The 23,728-nt window shown below is 39.5% G+C and overlaps 1 protein-coding gene across 2 annotated transcripts; it reads left to right on the plus strand.

Annotated features, from left to right (window-relative positions):
• The first annotated feature begins 5,406 nt into the window (after nt 1-5,406).
• On the plus strand, nt 5,407-22,390 carry LOC148357277 (G1/S-specific cyclin-D2-like). 2 transcript variants are annotated; one of them, XM_088347866.1, is made up of 5 exons: nt 5,407-5,791; nt 7,035-7,250; nt 11,262-11,421; nt 15,751-15,899; nt 20,399-22,390. In XM_088347866.1, the coding sequence occupies exons 1-5, from the start codon at nt 5,597-5,599 to the stop codon at nt 20,555-20,557; spliced, it is 879 nt and encodes a 292-aa protein (XP_088203992.1). In that variant the 5' UTR covers nt 5,407-5,596; the 3' UTR covers nt 20,558-22,390. The 2 variants fall into 2 exon arrangements, with proteins under 2 accessions (XP_088203992.1, XP_088203993.1); XM_088347867.1 differs by lacking the exon at nt 15,751-15,899.
• The last annotated feature ends 1,338 nt before the right edge of the window (nt 22,391-23,728 follow it).

The raw sequence follows: 23,728 nt of genomic DNA on the forward strand, positions 1-23,728 counted from the left end.
TATTCTATTCTATTCTATTCTATTCTATTTCTGTTGTAATATTCAGGAGTAGTATTTCTCTGTTATAGCATTACTGTAGTAGTATTTTTGTAGTATTCCTGTAATCTTTTCTTTTCTTTTCAGAACAAAAATAAAATAGTGTATTCAGTCCCTGTATTCAACATGATAATTGTACTTTATATTTAGTTTTGAGGTAATTATTTTGTATTTTTGTAGTATATGTGTATTAGCATGTGGTAGACACACTAAGAGGCAATGGGGGAACTTTTGTCCCCCCAAAAAGCTTATTTTGTTGTTAGTGGTACTTTGTTTATGGTATATGTTATCTATTGTGACGATTTTTGTTCGTCAGGGCAGATTGAAAGGCCTGCTAAGGCCGCATTTTGCCAGCAAACCATAGTTTTGCCCACCCCTGCTCAAGTGTCTACTGATACCACCCCCTTGAAATATTTTGTCGGGATGCCCCGAAAAACTGCAGAGGAGGAATAGCAAGCGGTCTTTCCTTTGAAGTTGAGCTAATCTAGCTAACCTTGACATTCCCCTCCCATGCTAGGTTCTCATAATAGCTCCACTGTGTGTGCGTGAGTTTTTGTGTGCGTGTGTGTGAGAGACTGTGTGTGTGTGTGTGTGTGTGTGTGTGTGTGTGTGTGTGTGTGTGTGTGTGTGTGTGTGTGTGTGTGTGTGTGTGTGTGTGTGTGTGTGTGTGTGTGTGTGTGTGTGTGTGTCTTTTTTCTCAATGAAAGTGCGTATCTCATTCACTTCTTTGGCTGCAGGGGGAAGGGAAATAAGCACGCAAAAAAAGGAAGGGGTTGGAAGTGGTAGTGAAGATGTTGGTGAGGGGGGTAGTGAAAAAAATGTCCAGCTGTCATTCATGACTTCCCACATGATCGGAAGCAACTTTAGGAATGTTTTTTATTGATAACACACACACGTGGATGGCAAAGAAAATAAATGCAAAACAGCATTGTCATTTATATTTTTTTCAGGGATGACCCATTCCACTGCCTTTTTTTTTTTGCAAATTCTCTGCCTTTACTTGGTTCAGCATCCAATAGACTTACATAGGATCAAAAGAGTCCACACTCTTAAATGTACAGTGTGTAATATTTGACCACCAAATATGCATTGGTTGTGCAACCAAAAACGAGTGCTAAAAAGCTCAAGGAAGAATAAAAGCTACGGACACTTAAAGTGACAAAAACACAATATTATTTTCCCTCAGTTTAAGATTCTGTTGTTTCTTTGTTCGTTTTTGTAATTTTTTTTTTTAATTTCCCCCTATGTTATTGCTCAGAGACTTTGCTCGAAAACACGATGTATACTAGTGATCCCAAGAACCAAGAAGAAATCCGCACGTTCGAGAGCGTTCTCAACTCGGGCCCCGGTGCTGTGGAGTGCTCAGCCTTCTGAAATTCAATCTGCAACCTCAATGGAAGTGTTTAAATCTAGGCTTAAACAGACTTATATCCAATAGCTTGTGAATGATGTTGACCTCATACTGTTTTTCCTTTGCCCTTGTTTAATTTTTACATCTGGGGATGGTGCAAAGGTAGTCTGTGGTCTCAACAGCACTTCGAGACTGCTTGTGATTAAGGGCTATACAAATAAACATGACTTTATTTGACTTGACTCACATTCTTGCCTAGCTTTTTGTAAAGAAAAAAAATGAAAAAAATAGAAGAAAAAAGGAAAGAAAAAGAAGAAGAAAAGAAAAAATATATAAAAAAGAAAAAGAAAAGGTGGAATAAAAGAAAAAAGGAAAGAAAAAAAGGAAAGAAAAGTAAGAAGAAAAAAGAAATAGAGAAAAAAAGAAAAATATGAAAAACTGAAAAGTAAAAGAGACAAAGCCAGAAAACACGGAAACAACGAAAAAGAAGAGAAAATAAGGCAAGAAGAGGGAATAAGGAGTAAACTGAAAGACAAATGAGAAACAAGGATAACAACAAAATAAAGCCCCAGTGTGTAATATTTGACCACTAGATGGCACTGTATTGTCTAATGCAAACAAAAACCAGTGCCACAGACCATAGCGGAGTAGCAAGATGCAAAACAAACATGGCGGTGTTAGGGATTCCACTGTGTAAAGAAATGCAAATTTCTTGACCTATATATAATTTTTGGGGATAAAAACAAACATTGGTATTTTCTTTTTCAGATGAAGTTTTTTTAACCACCGGGATGCGCAAAATGATAATCAATGTCGCTTTAATGGGGGCAATGTTCTCTAGATATTTTGCCTCGATGGCCTGACGATAACCTCATTATAAAAAAAAAAGAAAATGGTGGATTTAAACTGCACAATACACAGCGTTTTTAGCACATGAGCTAACCGTGCTGCTCCCACATTCCTTGTGTTCACCGGTGAATTATTGACTGAGAAACATAGAGTTTTCTTCTTCCTTTTTAACAGTAGAATATTGAATATTTGTGGCCAGTGAATGACTAAAGAATTCATAGGCACTGTAACTAACATGCACCTAGCTAACCTTATAGTTGTGTTAGTTGACTTTCTCTCTAAATGGCAAATTTCTGGTACCTATTATCCATTTTAAATTAGCCTAATACAGTATTCATTGTTGTCTCTCAGCTTCCTATTATGTTTTAATGGGTTCATTTATATTTATCGGGTTTATTTGTACTGTATTTTAGACTTTTTCTCTGGCTTTTTAACCTCCAGGAGAATGTAGCCAGTGAACAACAAAGGAATTTATTGCCTCTATAAGCAAGGAAGCAGACATAACCAGAAAGTTCACTGAGTTCTTTACCTTTGCTGTTTATTTATTATATTTTATGCAGTCTTGATATTTTTATATTTGTTCTCTTTAAGGATTATTCGATGCTGAACTCCATAACTGCAATATCACTCAAAAGTTAGGCACTTAGCTTTGCCTTTTTTCATTGTTATGTTCTTAAATTTAGTAGCATTTCTTTTTTTAATTTTCATATTTAGGACTTTTTCACACCAAATGATGAAAAGACGTGTAATGCCACAATGGCATGTAGAGCTGTCTTTGTTTTGTCGGTTGTCTTAGATTATCAGCCACTCTGTCTACTTAAAGAGGACAGACATATTTTGAAATAATTATTTTGTATTTCTTTTGTATTTGGGGTTTTCACGTTTTTACCTCCCAATGAAGGCAGTGGAATCATTGTATGTTTTTCCCTCACAATATAACTCTAAGCGTACTTACTGTCTCCTTTTAAAAACTAAACTTTTGTATGGTAGCTAGATCCCTTGTACATTACTCCCAAGAAATGTGAGCAAAGGTATGCGTATGCGATTATTTCCACTGTAAAACACAAGGAGCTAGCCTGTTACCTAGTCAAGTTGTGTGCACCCGTTTTTGTCTTTAGTCGTATAATAACCCAACCATAAAATCAACACTTTAACTGCTATCGTGTGTGACAGTATTTGAGTGCTACGATGCAGTGTTTTTTAACTAGGGTTCCGTGAGACTTTGTTTAGTGTGCCGCAGAAAAATGACCGATGTTTGCAAAAAGCATGCAAATGTTCAGTAATTTAGCCTTCTTCCAGTAATTAGCCGATTAACTGTAACATTAATACATTAATTAGTAGGTGGCAGCAGATGCCTTTTTTTAATTTTTATGAACTATTTATCCGCTCAGGAGGTAGAACAGTGAAATATATTTGATAACCTATTTTGTTCTATGAAGCCGTTTACGATTGTACGGCAACAAATAAGAATATAAATCAAATAAAGCAAAAGTATTTCACATAAAGGGCAGCACGGAGGCTAGGTGGTTTGCGCGTCCGCGGCACAGTTCTGAGGTCATGAGATTGAATCTTCCTGTGTGGAGTTTGCATGTTCTACCCGTGCTTGCGTGGGTTTCTTCCGAGCACTCCGGTTTTCTCCCACCTTCCAAAAAACATGCATTTTGGGTTAATTGGCCAGTTCATATTGTCCCTTGGTGTGAATGAGCGAGCGTCCCCTGCCCACTGCCAAAAGATGGCTGGGATGGGTTCGAGAACCCCCGCTTATCTTAATCATTTTCTTATTTCATTAAAAAGAAAAACAGAAAAATGTTAGAAGTTATCAAGACAGATTTTGGTTCCACCGGCAGTTTTAGTTTTGTTATTTTTATAGAAAAAATTAAAAAACAAGATAAAATATTGTAAAACTTGAAAAATGTATTTAAATTGTAGTCAAATATCAAACTACAGCAAAATTATTATCCAAAAATAAACCTCCTGAGCCACAGTGATCACAAAAACTTATACTGTCAATGTTTGTCTTTTCAATTAATCTTAATTTTCACTGAAAGGAAAAGCCCTCAAGTTTTGTTATTCATGGTCCACGTTTATGTTTCATTGTTCAAGGGTCACGGGGTTCTCTCGGGGAGCCTCTCCCAACTATTTCCGGGCAGTGGGCAGGGGACACCCTTAACTGGTTGCCAGCCAGTCGCACGGCACACAGAGACAGAGGACTCAGTCGCTCATTCACACCATGGGACACATTGGACCGGCCAATTAACCGAACATGCATGTTTTTGGAATGTGGGAGGAAACCGAAATGCCCATAGGAAACCCAAGCAGGAACAGGGAAAACATGCAAACTCTGCATGGGGAGGCCTTGCCAGCTGGAATTGAACTCTGAACATCCGCACCGCCGGGCTACGCGCTAACCACCCAGCCGCAGCGAGACGACTTCTTCTTCTGAGAGGGGGCGTGACTGGAAATAATTTTGAAACATTGGGATAGTCATTACATACCTGTCAACCTGTACGGTTTTGCCGCACAAAGTATGTTTTTTTATGCATTTTAAGACGAGTACGACGTACAAGGATATCTGTACGGAAAAACGCAAATTTGTTAATGATGGGTAACATCCGGTATACACCGACTATCACGGAAACGGCAAATCAATCAAGTCATAGGAGTTCGCTGCGGAAGCCTCTATCTCTGTATCGTTTTTTTTGTTGCAAACGAAGCGAGCGGTTTGATGCTACTGTGCGCGTGCGTCTGCTGCCTGGGGAATTCCAATTATGCATCATTCCGAAAAAAAAACCAAATGGTGTATGATTATTTTGTATTTTGTACGGGAAAATATGACAGTTTGTACGGGCATGGAGCCGTGGAGGTTGACAGGTATGTCATTATGTTGAAACACTATGTCGTTCTAAATGAACAAAACACAAAAGTAAGGGGGCAATGACAAGAAAGGCCAATCTATTCAATTCAAAGCTTTTAAAAGACAGTAATCTGTTGTCATCAATTATTTTCTAAACATATTCGACAGAGTCTACCTAAAGACTTTTCTAATAAAAAAAATAAAGTGTGGCTTGGCTCAGAAAAGTGTAGAAACACTGAGAATTCAAAAGTAAAATTTATTTTGAAGCAGTCAACCGGAACTTCCGCTTCTTCTTCACGCTAACTTGACATCTCGACGAGCCACCAGAAGGAGAAGGAGAAGGAGAAGGAGACGACGAGGTGAACCGGAGCGCAAGACTGAAACAAAAGTTGCAGTCTCGGCCTCCTGCTTCGACCAGGGTGCGTCTCCTCCTCCTGTCCGTCTACATTTTGACCGTCTCCACATTTTACCCACAAAGCACGAGGAGAAATCGGGGGCGCAGAGTTATGGAGCTTTTGTGTTTGGAGTCGGAGACGGTGGTGAAAGCACCAATGGACACCAACATCCTCCACGATGACAGGGTTTTGCAAAGCTTGCTGACCGTGGAGGACCGCTTTCTCCCACAGTGCTACTACTTTCAGCAGGTCCAGACGGATATTCAGCCCTACATGAGGCGAGTCGTCGCGGGTTGGATGCTCGAGGTTGGTAGCGCGTTTTTCCTCGTTTTTTTTCACATGCTAGTGCTAGCCAAGTAGCTCCCATTTGATCAGAATTGCATGATGCATAAACATTTACACGGACGAAATTGATTTTTTTTCTGGCGGACTTGCATGTCAATTGAGTAGAGATGAGTCACGAAAAGGCGTGGGAGAGTCGGAAATTCCACCACCAAGACAATTAAGCTTCGCAAAGATGTGGCCTAGCTTGATATTTACTTCTGCTAGTACTGTAAAAATGGACTAATTGTGTCAAAAGATAGCCCAAAAGATTAACGACAACGTGATGCTAATTAACAACTGAAAATAATTCCTTTTCACTCAATCTACGAATTATTATTAATTTTTGAAATTGTTCAGGCAGGACGGCAGCATGGCGAATTGAAACTTTTTTTTCCTTTGTGCAAAATGTTTCTAAGGTTTTGGAGTACTTGCATAGTATTCATATGAATTCAACAACGAGTTGTTGAATTTATCCCTATTGCATTACTGCAATTTCTAAGCACCAAATGAGTAATTTTAACACATTTACCTTGTTCGGACATTGTGTATTATTCAGCGCCTCCTAGTGGGTAATAAAAACATCATTCATTAGATAATAATATCGACTTAAATAATGGGCAAAAAAAATCGTATTTAACATGCGTCTCACGTTGAGGGAGTTGACACCATTGCCTGCTATCTTTTTGCAAAACAAAAACTTAGTGAAAAACTTGAAAAAAATAAAGAAAATGGTGTGGTTTGATCACCTTGTCTCAGTAGTTGTATTCTTTGCGTTTTGTAGCACTTGTTTTCATCAGCTATACACTGGGGGTCTCTAATCCTTTTAAAGCTAAAAGATACTTTTTGTTATTAATTAGCACAAATTGCACCCACTTTATTAATACATTTCTAAAATGGCAATTTATGATGTTATTCGTTGTTGTTACTAGTTATTACCAGTTTAATTATTAGGCGTTTGATTAAATAGACCCAGCCTACCTCTAAACATAATCATTTTATTAGAAAATCACAATGACCAAGCACTGGTGAGCTATTTTCAGAACATATCTGCGGGCTACTCTGCTATCCTTAGGGGGCACCCTGTTGCCTGAGGGCAACACGTTTGAGAACCCAGCTCTACACAATACAGCGGCATCTAGTGGTCAAATATTACACATTGTCTCTTTAAACTAATAACATTTTTCTATAACTAAATGCTCTTTTTTGTGTCTTTTTTTATCTCCAGGTCTGTGAGTCTGAGAATAGTGAAGATGATGTCTTCCCTTTGGCCATCAATTATATGGATAGATTCCTTGCTGTGATGCCCACTAAGAAGAATTATCTACAACTGTTGGGTGCTGTGTGTATGTTTCTGGCTTCCAAACTAAAAGACAGCATACCCATCTCTGCCGAAAAGATCTGTTTGTACACAGAAAACTCAATCTCACCATTGGAGCTGCTGGTAAGAGGTCTCATCACACGAGGGCTTCACATTCTTGTGCTAATAGCTGAGTTGGTTTCACGGGAAGCCTCCAATTCTCCTGTGCCTTTAGAGGATTGCAATGCCATCTAGTGTTCGCACAGATGCTCCATTACTTATTGTCAATTTTCACACTTATTAAAAATAACTTGAAGCTCAAGATGTCAGTCATAAGCGAGGTGTACTAAATGTTCAAAATGATATGTGACGTCATTAGGCCACCTTGTTCGATGATGTTCCGTGTCTTCTCATGGTGCATTGTGTCCACACATGGAACGTGGCAGTGGCTCTTTAGCTGAAGCAGCCAGGGGAGGTGAGGACATCTGTCCAGGATGTGAGCGCATGAATGTTGAAGCTAAAGACGCCTCCAAAGGGGATTAATGGTGTTAAATGCTAGCATGTGTTAAGCCACTGTCAGTCATTTACTGGCCCATTAGTTATGGTTGTAAACATAATCAAATCCAATTTCAATTATCACTGTTAATATTATTTTTATTTGATCACAAATACCTAAGTACTTAAGTGTACCTCCAGTGACAAGATTATCACCATCGAAGAGAACTAATGCAAATAGTAGCCTGCAGTAACAGGAGGCCCAATTTGTTAACCCCACCCTGGCTTATTTACCAACGTTATGCTTGTGACAAAAAATGTGGCCCGGATCCAATGTCAACTAACAATTAATTGACATGTATAAATAATTTTGCAGGGGATTTTTTTCCTGATCGCTGTTTTCATATGTGAGCATGAAAAGTAACCATATTTCAAAATGTGCCGATGATTGAAACAGGGCCCAACCAGGAAGCTTTCAAGCCACAAAATGGCTGTCGGGCATTTATTTTTTTGGGAGTTCATTGACTGTGGGCTCTCAAAAGGAATATACAGGGATTGTCATTTCAATTTGCGCTGCTTGTAAATTGTTTTAAATTGTAAATTGAACCAAAAAAGAAAGCTCTTAATGGATGCTCTATGGCAGGGGTGTCCAAAGTTTTCAGAAAGCGATCCAGTTTTGGTAAGCTGAAAATGTGTGACGGTCGACTATTCAGCCTGGCATTCTTTGAAAACTCTTTAATGAATTCACTCTACGTGAAAGGTTTGGAGTGTTTTGCAATCAGCATTGACCTTCTAGCTCACCTTTGTATTATTTTCATTAGACTCGCAGGGTCTCCTGTAAAAGTGCTACTCTGCTCTTAAAACAGCTTCCAGTTGCTTTAGCTATTCACAGCGTTCGTTTCCAGTCCGCTTTTTGTAGTTGGCATGCTTCGCCCCTCGATATTATAATCTTTTAAAACAGCTAGTTTCTTGGCAAATAAGCCAGATGCAGTTATTTCGGATTTTATTGAAAAAATACAATTTCCATTTGTCCTGGAAGCGGCAGCCCTCACAGTCAATTTTCCTTTTTCATTTACTGTCGCCATGTCTGAAATGCGGCGCGCCAAAGGTCTTTCAAAAAGCCACGGGCAAGGTGGCCAAAGGGCTACTGCCATCATCTGGTGAAATGGGGACTTTTTAAAATTTGTTATTGTACAAATTCATTTTGAACTTTGGTCAACATTACAGGCTCTTAAAACATACAGGGATTGCTCTTTTCATATCCGTTGCCTGAAAAGCGGGTTGGAAAAAATTTGACCACGGGCCGTAACTCGCCCACTGACCAGACTTTGGACATGTCTGCTCTATGGCACCAATCACTGCTTTGTTATTTCATTTACAGTATCTATTGGATGGTTTATGTCCTTTTCCATACTTCTCAAATGGTAACATAAACTTTGCGGATTCGTGTGCCGGGTAGGTCTGCGAATGGAGCACACTTAGACTTGTGACAGGAAGGAAGGCGCACTCTGGCTCCGCTGGGGGAACTTTGCTAGTTTGTCACATGTCGTCGGCGATCTGCACACAACGGATGTGAGGAATAAGAAATGGCACGCGGAATGATAAGATAAAAGTCCGTCAGTTGATAAAAAAATCAAATTTACATGGGCATTTCCGAGGCACCACTGGATGGAAGACGCTTTCTAGACTTAAGTATAGGTTTTATTCAATTGGAAAATGTTAAAGTAGACGCTTGAATCTTTTTGTTTTTTTTTCTTGCAACTTTTGGTCATTTTTAAAATGTCAGTTGGGGTTTTGTCCAATCACATTATTGCACTCACTCCATTCTTGCAAAAACAGCTTTGGTGAATTTTGTACCTACAACTGTGGGGATCTTTCATTGTGAGTTTGTTTACTTGGCTATGCTCGCAATGTAGTGCTTAAACTAGTGCGTAGAAAGTGAAAAACCTGGCAACTAGTCCAGGGTGTCTCCTTGCCCCTTGCCTGAAGTAAGCAGCGATGTGCTCCAGCACTTCCACGAACCTAGTAAAGATAATCGGCCGGGGAAATTATTGAACGAAAGTGAAAAACTTAATTTTAAAGAAGTACTTACCTAGATGTAAAACATCTGGAAAATAACTTCAGAAAAAAACTTTCAGCTCTTTTCTTTGAATTATTAAGAGATCCTGCTGCATGCCTGGTCTTTGAATGCACCGCAAGTCTTTCACTCAATGCCAATGTGAGTTTTGCGGACTGATGTGTTTTTTATATATATAAATTTCTTTTTTTATATATATATATATATATATATATATATATAATAACTTGGTAATAAAATTAGGTATCATCATCGCTTTAAGGATAAGATATTCGGTTTATTGGTACTAATAAATAACATTAGCCAAATGTTGCACAAAATGCAGCATGGCGGCTGAGTGGTTAGCGCGTTTGCGGCACAGATCTGAGCTCATGGGTTCAAATCCAGCCACCAGCCTTCCTGTGTGGAGTTTGCATGTTCTCCCCGTGCATGCGTGGGTTTCCTCTGGGCACTCCGGTTTCCTCCCACATTACGAAAAACATGCATGTTAGGTTAATCGTCCGGTTCAAATTGTCCCTGGGTGTGAATGAATGAATGAGTGAGTGAATTGTCTGTCACTATGTGCCCTGGGAATGGCTGGCAACCAGTTCAGGGTGTCCACTGCCTGGAGACAGCTGTGATGGGCTCCAGCACCCCTGCTACCCTACTGAGGTTAAGCGGTGCAGATAATGGATGAATGTAGCACTAAATCAATCATTTGCAAAGGGATGATAATTTTTTTACTGTCTTGAACAGGGATACACAATTTACTAAACGTTGCTATTGGTGTGTTTATTATTTTAAAATGAAATTCTCTGTAATGTATCCCTTGATTTACCACCATAAATTAGCTGTAACTTTTTGGAGATATTTCCCCTTAAGGCAATTAATATTAAAGATGGGTTGTGTCGTTTGAGGTGTCCCTAAATTGTTATAAGGTTATATATTTTCTCTATTTAAGTATGTATTAACAATGCCCAACCAAGTTCAAATAGTCCTTGAGCTTTTTCCATTACACTTTTAATTACATTTTCAAATGCAATGTTCTGCTTTTATCTTACTTTTATCAGGGCTGTTTGCTGCGGAACACATTAGGTTCCAGGAAAAGGGGGAGTGTTGGAGAGTGACGTCATGCTTGTCTCCACAGTTTATTTTTCATGAAACTTGTGAAAGTAAGAAAAGGCCTGCTTCTAGTAAAGTCCAAACACCAACCCAAACCGCTTGAAAGATGATAAAAGAAGAGTTTATTTTAGTGAGTCGAAGAAATGCATGTACTTGCAACTGCATCATTAACAAGCTGCCGAAGGCTGCAATTATGACTTTATGCCAGGAGATGACAGCAGAGAGTAACAAAGTTTCAAATTCCTTACAGCTCTTTTAAGCAACTTGAAATTTAGTAATCATTTTTAGTAGAGCCACAAAAGTCTATTAAAGCCAAAAATAAAAAAACCCAAATGTCGTCCGTTTTGGTATTGATTTTCCATTTTAAGGCTGTTGATTGTTGCAGTTCCCCATGTACGAGTTTTCATAGATGACATGATCTATGACTTTTTATCCTTGTCAAGCATGTTCACTGAGGTTTGTTCCATGTGTGTTTTTTTGAGGACTGGGAGCTTGTGGTGCTGGGCAAGTTGAGGTGGGACTTGGCGGCTGTCACCCCCAACGACTTTGTGGAACACATCTTGTACAGGTTGCCAATCCCCCAAGACAACTTGGCCATGGTCCGCAAACACACGCAGACCCTCATCGCCTTGTGCGCTACAGGTAAATAAAGGCACCATCGCCCTTGCTGCCTGCTAGGGCTGCGCAATTTTGGAGGGGAAACATTTCAGACCTGTATTGCAAGTTTGTTGCGATTTTTGATTTTAAAAGATAAGTGCATTTTCTCTGCTAGTAATTTTTTTGGGGGGTGGAATTTCCTATACTAACATGCAAACTTACCTTGAGATGGCGTCATTTTTAACTGAAGGTATACGACTGTAACAAAATAACAACTATAGATCTACAAGCAAACCTAAATGCAGTTGAATAAATGACCCTAATATCATCATACAAAAGAATAATGAAATTATAGGGCTTCTTCATTCATAATAGAGAAAGGCTGGCTAGCTGCAACCTAGCATTGGCTAGTCGAGAATTCAGGAAGGTCTCTGCGATGATTAATATAAATAAATTCTGGTTGTCCAAATACTCCATCACTCAAATGACTAAGGGAGGAAAAACACCAACTTAGAAGTATAAATCTTTGAAAATTGTCTTGATATTACATAATTGCACCACGTCACATGGCAATATCGATTAGATTTCGGTTAATCGTGGCTGTCCCCCCGTCGGCAAATTCCCACGCACACATGCCCGGCATGCTGACATAATGGGTCATCAGTGATGCATGTGACCCATTTTAGATCCATCTCATCCCAAATGGATGAGATGTGAGCACAGGCCTGGAAATCACCGAGCTCCCCAATCAATCTTGCCAGACTCCTACTTTTCCTCTTTATCCGAGTTATGTGTTGACAGGGAAGCCTCCAGGTTAAAAAAGTCAGGGCAGCGATCCTGTGATCTTCCTTCCTCTCTGCCTCCCGTCCACAATAAACCTTTTTTCCTGAGAAGCACAAACTTCCCCCTTGTAGGCCTCATCTCCTCTTTGCCTGACAATCCCGCTAAATATTTCCATATCCTGAACTGCGTAAAACGAGGCGCTTGTTTTAATGTGTTGCTGCCTCCCTGCTAATTCAATGGCAGGAAACATGTAGCAAAATAGGTTACTTTAGTGAGTTCAAAGTACAAAAAGCTCTTTATTATAAAGATTACTTAAGGGTTTTGGTTATTCCCACTCTTAAGTAGTTCTGTTTTGCTAGTTTCTTGGTATACTGTAACTGGATCATTTTTTTTATATTTTGCCTTGCGCTGTTTATTAGCGTCTGTTGTATTAGGGCTGCACGATTTAGGCAAAAAAAAAACAAATTGCGATTTTTCAGACCAGTATTGTAATTTTGAAGTGATTTTTTAATTTTCATAGAAGAGTTCATTTTCTGTGCTAATTTTGTTTTTTTGTGAGTACTTGACCCTCCTGTTGTCCTCGGGTCATACGACATGCCACTGTGTTCTTAGAAATACCCTTGAATGCTTTTTATTTGACTTTTAATGTTCTTTTTCTAGATAGGTCCCAACAATAGAAAAAATTAATTTGGATTTTAATTTATATTTCCATGTTAGCTGGATAAAAAAAAAGTCACAAAACGAGGGTTACTCATATTGACGTGCTTTATCAACAAAACAGCGTTCACCTCGGGAGGATTTGTTAGGGTTTCTGTTTGGCTCAAACCCCAACGTGTTGCGATTACACAATCGCACTATGTCCCATCACAATATCCATTAGATTTCGATTAATCGTGCAGCTCTAATGTGTATCATTCGAAGGTACCGTATTTTCCGCACTATAAGGCGCACCTAAAAGTCTTAATTTTTTTCAAAAGCTTACCATGCGCCTTATAATACAGTGCGCCTTATATATGGCTCAATATTAAAGTCTCGCAACTTACGCAACAGCCGCCGACTCGATTTTCCCCCGAACGTGGAGTAGTCCGCGGTGTATGCTGGGATTTATATACCGGCGTTTCATTGGCTAACCAATGTGTCAATCATTATTTGAATCGATCGCTATTGGCTAAAGTTATTCGGAGCCTCGGATTGGCTAGAGGGCCAAAACAAACCGTGCAATTGGCCGAAAAAGATGTGTCAATCATCCGTTAAATCGATCGCTATTGGCTGAAGTTATTCGGAGCCTCGGATACGCTAGAGGGCAAAAACAAACCCTGCAATTGGCCGAAAAATATGTGTCAATCATCCGTTAAATCGATCGCTATTGGCTGAAGTTATTCGGAGCCTGGGATACGCTAGAGGGCCAAAACAAACCCTGCAATTGGCCGAAAAAGATGACTGAATAGCAAGCTTGCTAAACTACGCCATAAAGGAACATGTTTCATTAGTCTGTATTTGTAAACATTTTACTCTCCTGGATTTACTACACTCACGGTTGTAAGAAGACCATGATTGCGTATCATTATTGAACGTGAGAACTTAGGTGAGTTATGTGGCTTTATATTTTCCCGGTATCTTGTTTTAGAACGATCTTGATGTTGCTGTGATGAGTTGAGTAAATGAAACTCAATTCCAAGTGTTTATTGTCATATGCACAGTAAAGTTGCGAGCGAAAAAGAAAATAGAAAGTAAGGAATGGTTGGCATTTCTTGAATCCCAAGACTTTAACCTTACGAAAGATATTTGAAATGATGCATTTGAGTGACATCGTACGGACACCGCATCCGCACGTGTCTACAACACGTATTTGCTTCTTTGCAAGCTTTGGGAATGTTAAGGGGGTAATCAGTTTGACTGAATCATCTGACTGTTTTGTCGACGTTCCCATTGTAGCGCCATATAATCCGGTGCGCCTTATCTATGGAAGATATAGGACCAAAAACTATTTTTTGGGGGTGCGCCCTATAACCCGGTGCGCCCTATAGTGCGGAAAATATGGTACTCACAATCAATTTTTTAATATTGTAGTTCAAACATCACCTTTAGCTAAAGGGCTGAGTTAATGAATATTTTTTAGTCAAGTAAACTACTCATGAATGAAACCCGTAATTAAATAAAAAAAATGTATTCTAATACATGTGTCAGGATTAAAGGTACAATTCTAAACCAAAGCCAGAGTCTGAGCCTAGCCCGAACTTTAGGCCCGGTTGGGCCCAAAATGTCAATATTTATGTTCTGGTCAGGCTGCTCTCTAGCTGAATTTAAAAAAAAATTTTTTAGAGTTTGTTACAATTTGCTATAATTTTCTATCATAAATCACGTCTCCCTCCCAAGTCCTCACAATCACAATATGAAATTACAGTGGTGCTTCGGGCACTCTCCTGCAAATCAAGTTAATTGGTCGGGCTCAAGATGAGTCGGGCTTTGATACCTGTGGGTCATGCTGGATATTTTTAAGCCCGATTTTACCTTTAGTCACTATGTATCGTTAATTGAAAAGCATCCATTAAAAAGGTCAACAGCTTCATATTCTTAAATAAATAAAAGTGCAATTGAATTTTACTTGGCCACTTTTAATTAGGACCCTTTCTAATTGCCGAATGGAAGCATCTCTTTACAGCGTAGGAAGTTCCTTTACAAACAGACTAGATTCACAATGCGTGCAAATATGTGCCTCATAACAAATACCATATTCGTGTATAACGTGCATTTTTCTTTTACCTGAAGAAAGAACTCAGTTTGGTATCACATTTTTGAGAGATTTTATGGTAGTGTGTTACTGTATTTTTTTTTAATGATTGACCAGTCAAAAAATATCGCCGACCTCAATCGCAAGACATTGTGTGCAATGGAACACGAACCCGGGTCACGGTGGAGAGAGCGCTAAAACCTTACTAGTAGACCACTAGTGATATAGATGACTGAGAAAGGCATTCGATTTTATCTCAATAGCACACTATTTTTATTCACAGTACCAGAAATGATATGTTGAAGAAAGTAGGAAACAAGATATATGCCTCAATGCTAAAAATTATGTGCTTTTGTTACTATTATTTCTACCTTACTGTTACTTTTACTTTGAATAATTTATGTATAATTACGATTCTGCTAATGTTGTAGTGAATGCCTTGAATGGAATAACATTCAAAATTTTGTACATTCTCATCTCATCGGGCATGTCTAATTTGCAGCAATTGTGCCTGATTATTGGCTTTAATTCAATCTTATAATGTTTGTTTTTGCAATTTGATTTAAAGGTAAAAACCTTATGATTTTACAGATTATTCTGTTTTTTCTTTTAACCCTGTCGCTGTAGTACTCCTGGTGAGGCCTGTTCTGACTCAGTCTCCCAAAACGAAGGCTGCAGGGAGTCATTGTTGGAGGCATGGAAGAGCATTCTTGCTCTGCTCCTCCAATCACTTTTTCCTCGAATGGGTTGTTGGGGGATGAGTTTTAAATTACAAGTCTGTGAAAAAGTGGACATGAGGAGCTCCACACGCATGCTACCCAGACGTGATTGTTACAAGCTTATCTCCTTATCTTCATCAGATGATGGTCTCGCCATGAACCCCCCGTCCATGATTGCTTGTGGTAGCGTGGGGGCCGCTGTCTGTGGCCTGCAGCTGGACCAAAAGGACCAGAGGCTGACCCAAGACAAACTGATAGATCTGCTGGCCAAAATCACAAACTCGGAAGTGGTGAGTGTCCTTTCTCTCAGCTCATAACCGTACTGTTATTGAAGCTGTTTGTGTTGCCACTGCATTGAAAAAAAGCATCAGCGGCCCACATTTTTGTGGCTGCACACATGCAATTTCTGCTCTCCCACAGGGGCACTTTGCGTTTTCTCGTGGAGGAGCTTTTCGGTCTTTTTGGAGCATGTTTTTAGCATGTTTCCGTTTGTGAATTGTACCACAAAATGAGAAAAGCTTGTATGTCCTCAAATAATCAAAGAGCAAGCATATACTGGAAAGAAACTTAAAGGACAGGAATAAATAGTACAAATTGTGAAACAAAAAAGATTCAAATATGAAAAGAAAACGTTCACCATCTCATACGCAAAGATACAATTTCCCCATTTAACGTCTTTAAATGGGCCAGAAAGTGTGACCGACTTGGGTGTCGAGGTGCTTCACTTGCAAAATTTCGGAAACGGTTTGTTCTGTCATAGATTATGAATTTATAAAGTAATCTGCCAAGACAGCCCTGAAGAAAACTTTGCTTCTTCTATATAGCATTAGATGCGCCAAGAAGTATGAGTGAGGTGACATAACTAAAACTCATCTGTTGGAAGGGAAAACAATAAAGTAAATACTCTGCTTTACATTTGCAGGAATAGTCGGGCAGAGCTAACAAACCAAATCAAATTCTATGTAAAGTTGGTACGAGGCTGACTACTTCCTCATTGATCGCCAACATTATAAGGTTATTGGCGTCTTTGGACACCTTGATGCCATGAAAATAAATCTGTATATAATAATAAAGACCTTTTTTACTGTCTTTTGAGATAGGTTTATTTAATAGGAAGGAAATGATACGGCTATGCTATCAGTAATTGCGGCTAAAGAGTCGCTCGCTTTTGTTTCGATCGCCCTACTTTTTCTGCTTGTGACACTATTGTGGCCGTGGCTTAGCGCGCTCTGTCTGATCCATTAATTAAACTCATTTTTCCTAAAACTGGTTAGTCACAGCTACTTTGTGATTTAACATTGGGGACAGTTACTTTTTCTACACAGGGCCAGAATTTTTTTTTTTTTTTTTTTGTACCTTTTATAAATGCAATCAACATTTCAAAACTGGATTTTGTACCGTAAATTCCGGACTATAGACCGCACCTGATTATAAGCCGCACCCACCACATTTCGGGAGGAAAACCGATTTTGTACTTACACGAACCTGTATATTAGCCGCATGCGCCCACAATAAAAAAAATGCAACACCAACACAAAATTAACCCAGAGTCCAGGTGCCCGTTGAAAGTATTCCAAGGAAAAGTGTATATTTCCAAAGATAAAGGTGGGAAAAATATATATCCACTATTGTCGGCCGCGTCCACAACACGTCTCACCTTTACTCCACTTCCCGTCAGCCCGCGTTTGCCCCGCCCCTTCTTTCTCATTTGCTCGTGCAAAACATATCAGAATAATTTTTTAAAATAAATACATTACAAAAATAAACAGTTGCAAATACATATTATACATGGTTACACATATTTACAAAGAAAGACGGTACACCGAGAGTTTTCAAAGCTTTAATAATAATATAAGTTTCATCCCAAACCGAAGGGTAGCAAAACGCTACTCGCGACACAGTTAAAAAAAACATACAGTACATGAAGAAACCACGGTAAACCGTCCTCATCTTCCTCCTTATAACGGACGTCATCAAATTCGCCTTCCTTCAGTATGGGTAAGAGATTTTCTCATTTAGACGTCGTCCCACGCTCCCTTATTCAAAAACACGCTAGCAACACGCTCGCAAAGTAAAGTTTGCGTGCAGTAGCTCTGTTTCCTTCTTTATCGGATTGCTCGATTGCGTTCAGCTTGAAAGTTGCGTCATGTGCCTTTCTTTTTGAAATTTGCATGTTGAGGATATGTCTACGCTAATTTGTGCACAGGGTAAGAAGTTGCAGTCTTCCTCAGCGCATATATTCCATCGGTCTAAATCTTACCTTTTGTATTCAAGCAGCGGCGGCCGTTACAATTACATAAATTGGCCGCATCACTGAATAAGCCGCTGGGTTGAAAGTTTGGGGAAAATGTAGCGGCTTATAGTCCGGAATTTACGGTATTTCCTTGGGCTGTCGCTGTGTGATATTAGAATTGGTGTGATGATCTGAAACCTGATAAATATGCAAAAGAACACAGAAATCAGGAAAGGAGAAAACCGTTTTCATGGGACCGTACATATAAAACACAGACTGCAACGTCTTTGACACGCAGGAAGAAAAGGGACGGAGCAACTGCTTAGCCAATCAGAATGCAGAACACAATGCTCGACTCAATTCTGTGATAGTAAACCTCAGGATTCAGCATGGGTTTAATGTAACGTGCACATACCGATTTGATTTGTTGAGAAGACGTCAAAGAACAAATTTCTGCACCTGCGGCGATCCATTGTAGCACTTTTTGATAACATGGCGGCACAGTAGCAGTCTCCCCACTGTGTCTGAGTGTGCGCTTTGATGGTGCAGTGTCTCAAAGATAAAACACGAGCTAAAAAAGGTTCACCCGTTTTTTCTTCCTGTGGTCGTGGACCGCCATCATTGGCTGCCGGCTTTTGCGGTGCGCGTTGCTACGGCGACCCCCTCCGTCACAACAACGGCCGGCGACCCATCGGGTTCCAATTAGACAACATTTCAAAGGAATGCTGGCCCCCGCTTTCCCTATTTTCTTTGCCAGCCGCTTACTCGGCAAACAGCCACCCGACGACCTCCCAAGTCTGCGCGCCGTCCCCACTCACTTTTGTTTTTAAGAAAAAGACACTTGACTGCATTGCACTTGAGAAAAACATACTGGAATATTTCAAAGAATAGTCGAACCATACGTGCACGATTGCATTGCTGCTCAGTTTGATGTATTTTTTCACTAGGGCTCTAACTAGCGACAACGTTAATAGTCGACTAGTCACCGATTTCTGAAACGATTATTCGAATATTGGCATGTCCATTACCGTAATTTTTGGACTATAAGTCGCAGTTTTTTTTTATAGTTTGGCTCTGGGTGCGACTTATACTCCAGTGAGACTGTGAAATTATTGCTGCATTATTACCTGGTATATATCATTTAACATGACATTTTCATACTGAACAGCAAGAGCGCACTCTAGGTCTGATTTGATTATTTCAACCGTGCTGTGTTGTGTAATTATGCATATTTTTGGCTGGTGCGACTTAATAGTCTGGAAAAGATAACCATTTTCCTAAATTTAGCATCAGGTTCATCTGATTATGTGGCTAATGATGATATAGACAACAAAATGGGTATAACGGAAAATTAATCTCTAACTCATTCAATGCCAGACGTTTCTCACAAGTGGGAAGTACAAGTGGCAGCCAAATGTTGTCATTTTGACTCATTTTTGAAGGCCTACAGATCAATTATTTTTGTAGCTATATTGGCATTGGGAATATCAAAAGAAAGGTTCAATCCTCATTTTTATTTTGAAAAAAAAAATATGTTTCAAGCTTTTTCCATTGTTTAGGAGACAACTGATGAACATTGCCAAGTTTCTTTATGCTTTATTCCTGGACCCTGGCTATTTCAGCTGAAAATGAAAATCTCCATTCTGATCCCTGAAAATAATTATGAATAGGATTTCTTACCCCGTTCCTCGATATCAAAACCAAAAAAGAGGCACGTGTGCACGTTGTTACAATGTATGTGTTTCACCCGGTGCGGTTAGAAGGGGGCACCAACTGTCAATGTAAACACTGAAGTTTCCGGTGAAGCTGAGTGACATACTTCAGTGTTTACATTGACAGTTGGTGTCCCCTTCTAACCGCACCGGGTGAAACACATACATTGTAACACACGTGATAAAAGTTGGTCACGAGGGGTTGGGGCCATCTACACCCGTGCGCCGCTCAGCATCGCGCCGTAGCGTACGCACTCACACATTATCGGCGTTGGAAGACCGATTTTCTGACCGAACAGCGAAGCAAGAATTTCTCGAAATTTTTGGTCGAGTACCGATTTGTGCGAACTGAGAAGCGTTCGAGAACCGAGGTTCCACTGTGCTTAAAGAATTCCAAGAGGTTTAATACTTACTGTAAAGCAGCACCAAACCTTTGGAATAAATATATTTTTAGGTAAAAAAAAAAAAACACAAACGTATTTTTACGTTTTGACACTCGTGGACAATGCTTCTGAAAACGTAGTTATACCATATGGCACTGAATGAGTAAAGTGAACATACTGCAGACTTTTACAAAAAGTAAAAAAAAAAACACGCTCCATCTAAAACCACAAACGCACAGTGCTGTCATTCGAGACATAAATTCAAAAACGAACTTTCAATTTTTGAGGTACAGGCAAATACACAATAAATTGATAATTGTTTCAGCCAAAAAGCCAATATTTCAAATACAGCACAGTAGTATTAAAAGTTGTTTTTTTTAAACATTTTATGAGGTTTAAATCTTTACAGCATGTTACCTTTTGTCAAATGAAATGACCCAGGAACGGTTCTGTGTTGGCAGGACTGTTTGCGCGCATGCCAGGAGCAGATCGAGCGTGTCCTGGCAGCCAGCCTCCGGCAAGACAACCAAGCCGGCACAGCAAACGGCAGCAGCAAGTCGCGAGAGCAACAACAGGACCAATCATGCACCCCCACGGACGTACGTGACGTCAATTTATGAAGCCCCCTCCCACAAAGGGATTTTTGCATCAAGCAACCAACGGCCTGACAATCTTAAGAAATGTTCGTGATTAAGGAATTTCCAGTTCTATATCTTTTTTGATTGTTGCCCTCACTCCCCTCAAAAGTTTTTTTTGTTTTTGTCCGTGTCGCATGTAAAACAAGGTATTTAAGGATCTTGAAACTTGATAGTGCCTTAGGTTTTCCACTCTGCTAAACGGAAACCTGAATATATTTTCATACTTGAAGAGGAATGGCTTATTGAATATTTTCTGTTGACTACGACATAAAAGTGTACATTTAGCTAGTATTTAGTTATTTTACTCTTAGTTATTCAATTTAAAAGAGGGGGTAGGGAGGCGCTAGCCGTTGCTGTTATCCGCTAACTTTTGTTGCCGACACCTGTAGGGCTGCTTCATGAAGTTTCATGAACCAAAGGAGGAGTGGGCTGGGCCCGCTCACACAGGAAGTGGTGAGGAAGGTTGAAGTGATAAAGAGTGAGAAAAGTGGCAAATTTGTGGGTGTTTCAGGAGGTCGCAAGCGGGAAAAACGCAGGTGTCTGAAAAGGAGCGGGAATGTAAGCTAAACCGCTCTGTTATTACAACCCAGCGGAGAAGAGGAGGTTCCGGGATGCTGTTGCTGCATCGCTCTGCCAAATTTGTTTTTGGACTTGTGAAGCGACGCGTGACATAGGAACAATATTAATGCACTTTGAAACAAAAAAGACAAAAAAGATGCTTCTTGACAGACGCAGATGGTCAAGGAGTGTTGGTTTTGGTTTGTAGGGTCTTTTCTCCCTTAAGTTATTTGCGTTATTTTATTTTTAGGCTGGATTCCCGCATGGGGCGATGAAAGCTGGTGATTTTATTTTACGTTGACCAAGACCAGTCATACGTGGACTTTTTTTCTTCTTCTTTTTTTTCTCTTTTTTTTTTGGGAGGGGGGGTTGTGTGCGTGTTTTATTTAATCGTACTTGAATTGTCATAGCCAAACCTTATTGTTTCTAGTTATTCCAGATCGGAATATTAAGTTTGTGTTCAATTTAAGCAAGTTTGCAGCCAAATGTGTGCATTTTCAGAGGCGCGGGGAAGTTTCCACTTTGTGAAAGTTAAGACTACATAAAGTAAAACGTCTCCCCCCCTCACATTATGATTTTTTTTTTTCCAAAAAGAAAAATGTTTGCAGAAAGGAAACAAACCTGAAGTGTCAAAGGGTTGATTGAGCTCATTCCAAAGCAACACAAACTTGGATGTTATTTTTCTTTGCTGCTACAAAAAAAAAAAGCTTTTTCCTCCCTCTTTTGTCTTAACGGAATTGTGATTCACTTGTTTGCTGCTATTTTATTGTTTATATATTACAAGTCATCTTGTGCTTTTTTTTGGTCCTGTTTGTGTACTGTAGGGAACGCCACAATTTGGTGCGGGACTGGAAGTACTCGTGTTTAATATTTTGTGTATCATCTGTTGTACTCTTGCTGCTTCCTTTTAATTTGTGTACCTCAGGTTAATTTGGACAGATCGAGCGTTACCTCATCACACTTCACACATACATTTTTTTCCTCCCACAGGGATGCTTATAGTAAGAAATAAGATTCCACTTTGCTTTAAATGGGTAAAAAAAAACATTTCATGTGTGTGGTGCTGTTCCAAATGCGCCCTGGACTGTGTGGTATTGTGTTCAAAAACAGACCAAAGTTAAAAATTTTTTTGGATTTAAGTGGAATTTATTTTTGAGGTACAGTACCAACAGAATGTTCGGTATGGTTTTGGCCCTCCCCCTTTGTCATTGCACGATGTACCTCAAAATTTTTCTCAATAAATTGGCTAAAACTTAACCTACTTGACTTATTCCTACTTTTACCATTGTTGCGTTATACAAACACATATATAAATGTGTGTGTGTGTGTTTGTGTATATAATATGTATGTGTATATACATATGTATGTGTGTGTGTATATATATATAATATGTATGTATATATGTATGTGTGTATATATATATATATATATATATATATATATATATATATATATATATATATATATGTGTGTGTGTATATAATATGTATATATATACTGGACTGTCTCAGAAAATTAGAATATTGTGATAAAGTTCTTTATTTTCTGTAATGCAATTAAAAAAACAAAAATGTCATACATTCTGGATTCATTACACATCAACTGAACTATTTCAAGCCTTTTATTATTTGAATATTGCTGATTTTGGCTTACAGCTGAAAAAAAACTCAAAAATCCTATCTCAAAATATTAGAATACTTCCTCAGACCAAGTAAAAAAAATAATTTTATAACAGCAAAACTAAATCAAACATTTGAAAATGTCCATTGATGCACTCAGTACTTGGTTGGGAATCCTTTTGCACGGATTACTGCATCAATCCGGCGTGGCATGGAGGCAATCAGCCTGTGGCATTGCTGAGGTGTTATTGATGCCCAGGATGCTTCGATAGCGGCCTTCAGCTCATTTGCATTTGTAGGTCTGGTGTCTTTCATCTTCTTCTTAACTATACCCCACAAATTCTCGATGGGGTTCAGGTCAGGGGAATTAGAAGGCCAATCAAGGACAGTGATGCCATGGTCAGTGCACCAGTTACTGGTGGTTTTGGCACTGTGGGCAGGTGCCAGATCATGCTGGAAAATGAAATCCTCATCTCCATAGAGCTTTTCAGCAGATGGAAGCATGTAGTGCTCTAAAATCTCTTGGTACACAGTTGCATTTACTCTGGACTTGATGAAACACAGTGGACCAAAACCAGCAGCTGACATGGCTCCCCAAACCATTGCTGACTGTGGGAACTTCACACTGGATTTCAAGCAACTTGGATTTTGCTCCTCTCCAGCCTTTCTCCAGACTCTGGCGCCTTGACTTCCAAATGAAATGCAAAACTTGCTTTCGTCTGAAAAGAGGACTTTGGACCACTCTGCAACTGTCCAGTGCTTCTTCTCCATAGCCCAAGTCAGACGCTTCTTCCGTTGTCTTGAGTTCAGAAGTGGCTAGACCATGGGAATACAGCTATTGTAGCCCATTTCCCGGACACGTCTGTGAACTGTGGCTTTTGATACCTGGACTCCAGCTTCAGCCCACTGTCTTTGAAGCTCCCCCAAATTCTGGAAGCGGCTCTTCTACACAATTTTGTTAAGGCTGCGGTCACCT

Source organism: Urocampus carinirostris, chromosome 11 (assembly GCF_059441175.1).
Source record: "Urocampus carinirostris isolate Australia breed hairy pipefish chromosome 11, RoL_Ucar_1.0, whole genome shotgun sequence".
Lineage (NCBI taxonomy): Eukaryota > Metazoa > Chordata > Actinopteri > Syngnathiformes > Syngnathidae > Urocampus > Urocampus carinirostris.

Excerpts from the sequence above, each read along its gene's own strand:
- LOC148357277 (XM_088347866.1), top strand. The coding sequence starts at position 5,597 with ATGGAGCTTTTGTGTTTGGAGTCGGAGACGGTGGTGAAAGCACCAATG. Across the intron at positions 11,422-15,750 it reads CATCGCCTTGTGCGCTACAG|ATGATGGTCTCGCCATGAAC; the intron begins GTAAATAAAGGC and ends TATCTTCATCAG. Across the intron at positions 15,900-20,398 it reads AAATCACAAACTCGGAAGTG|GACTGTTTGCGCGCATGCCA; the intron begins GTGAGTGTCCTT and ends CTGTGTTGGCAG.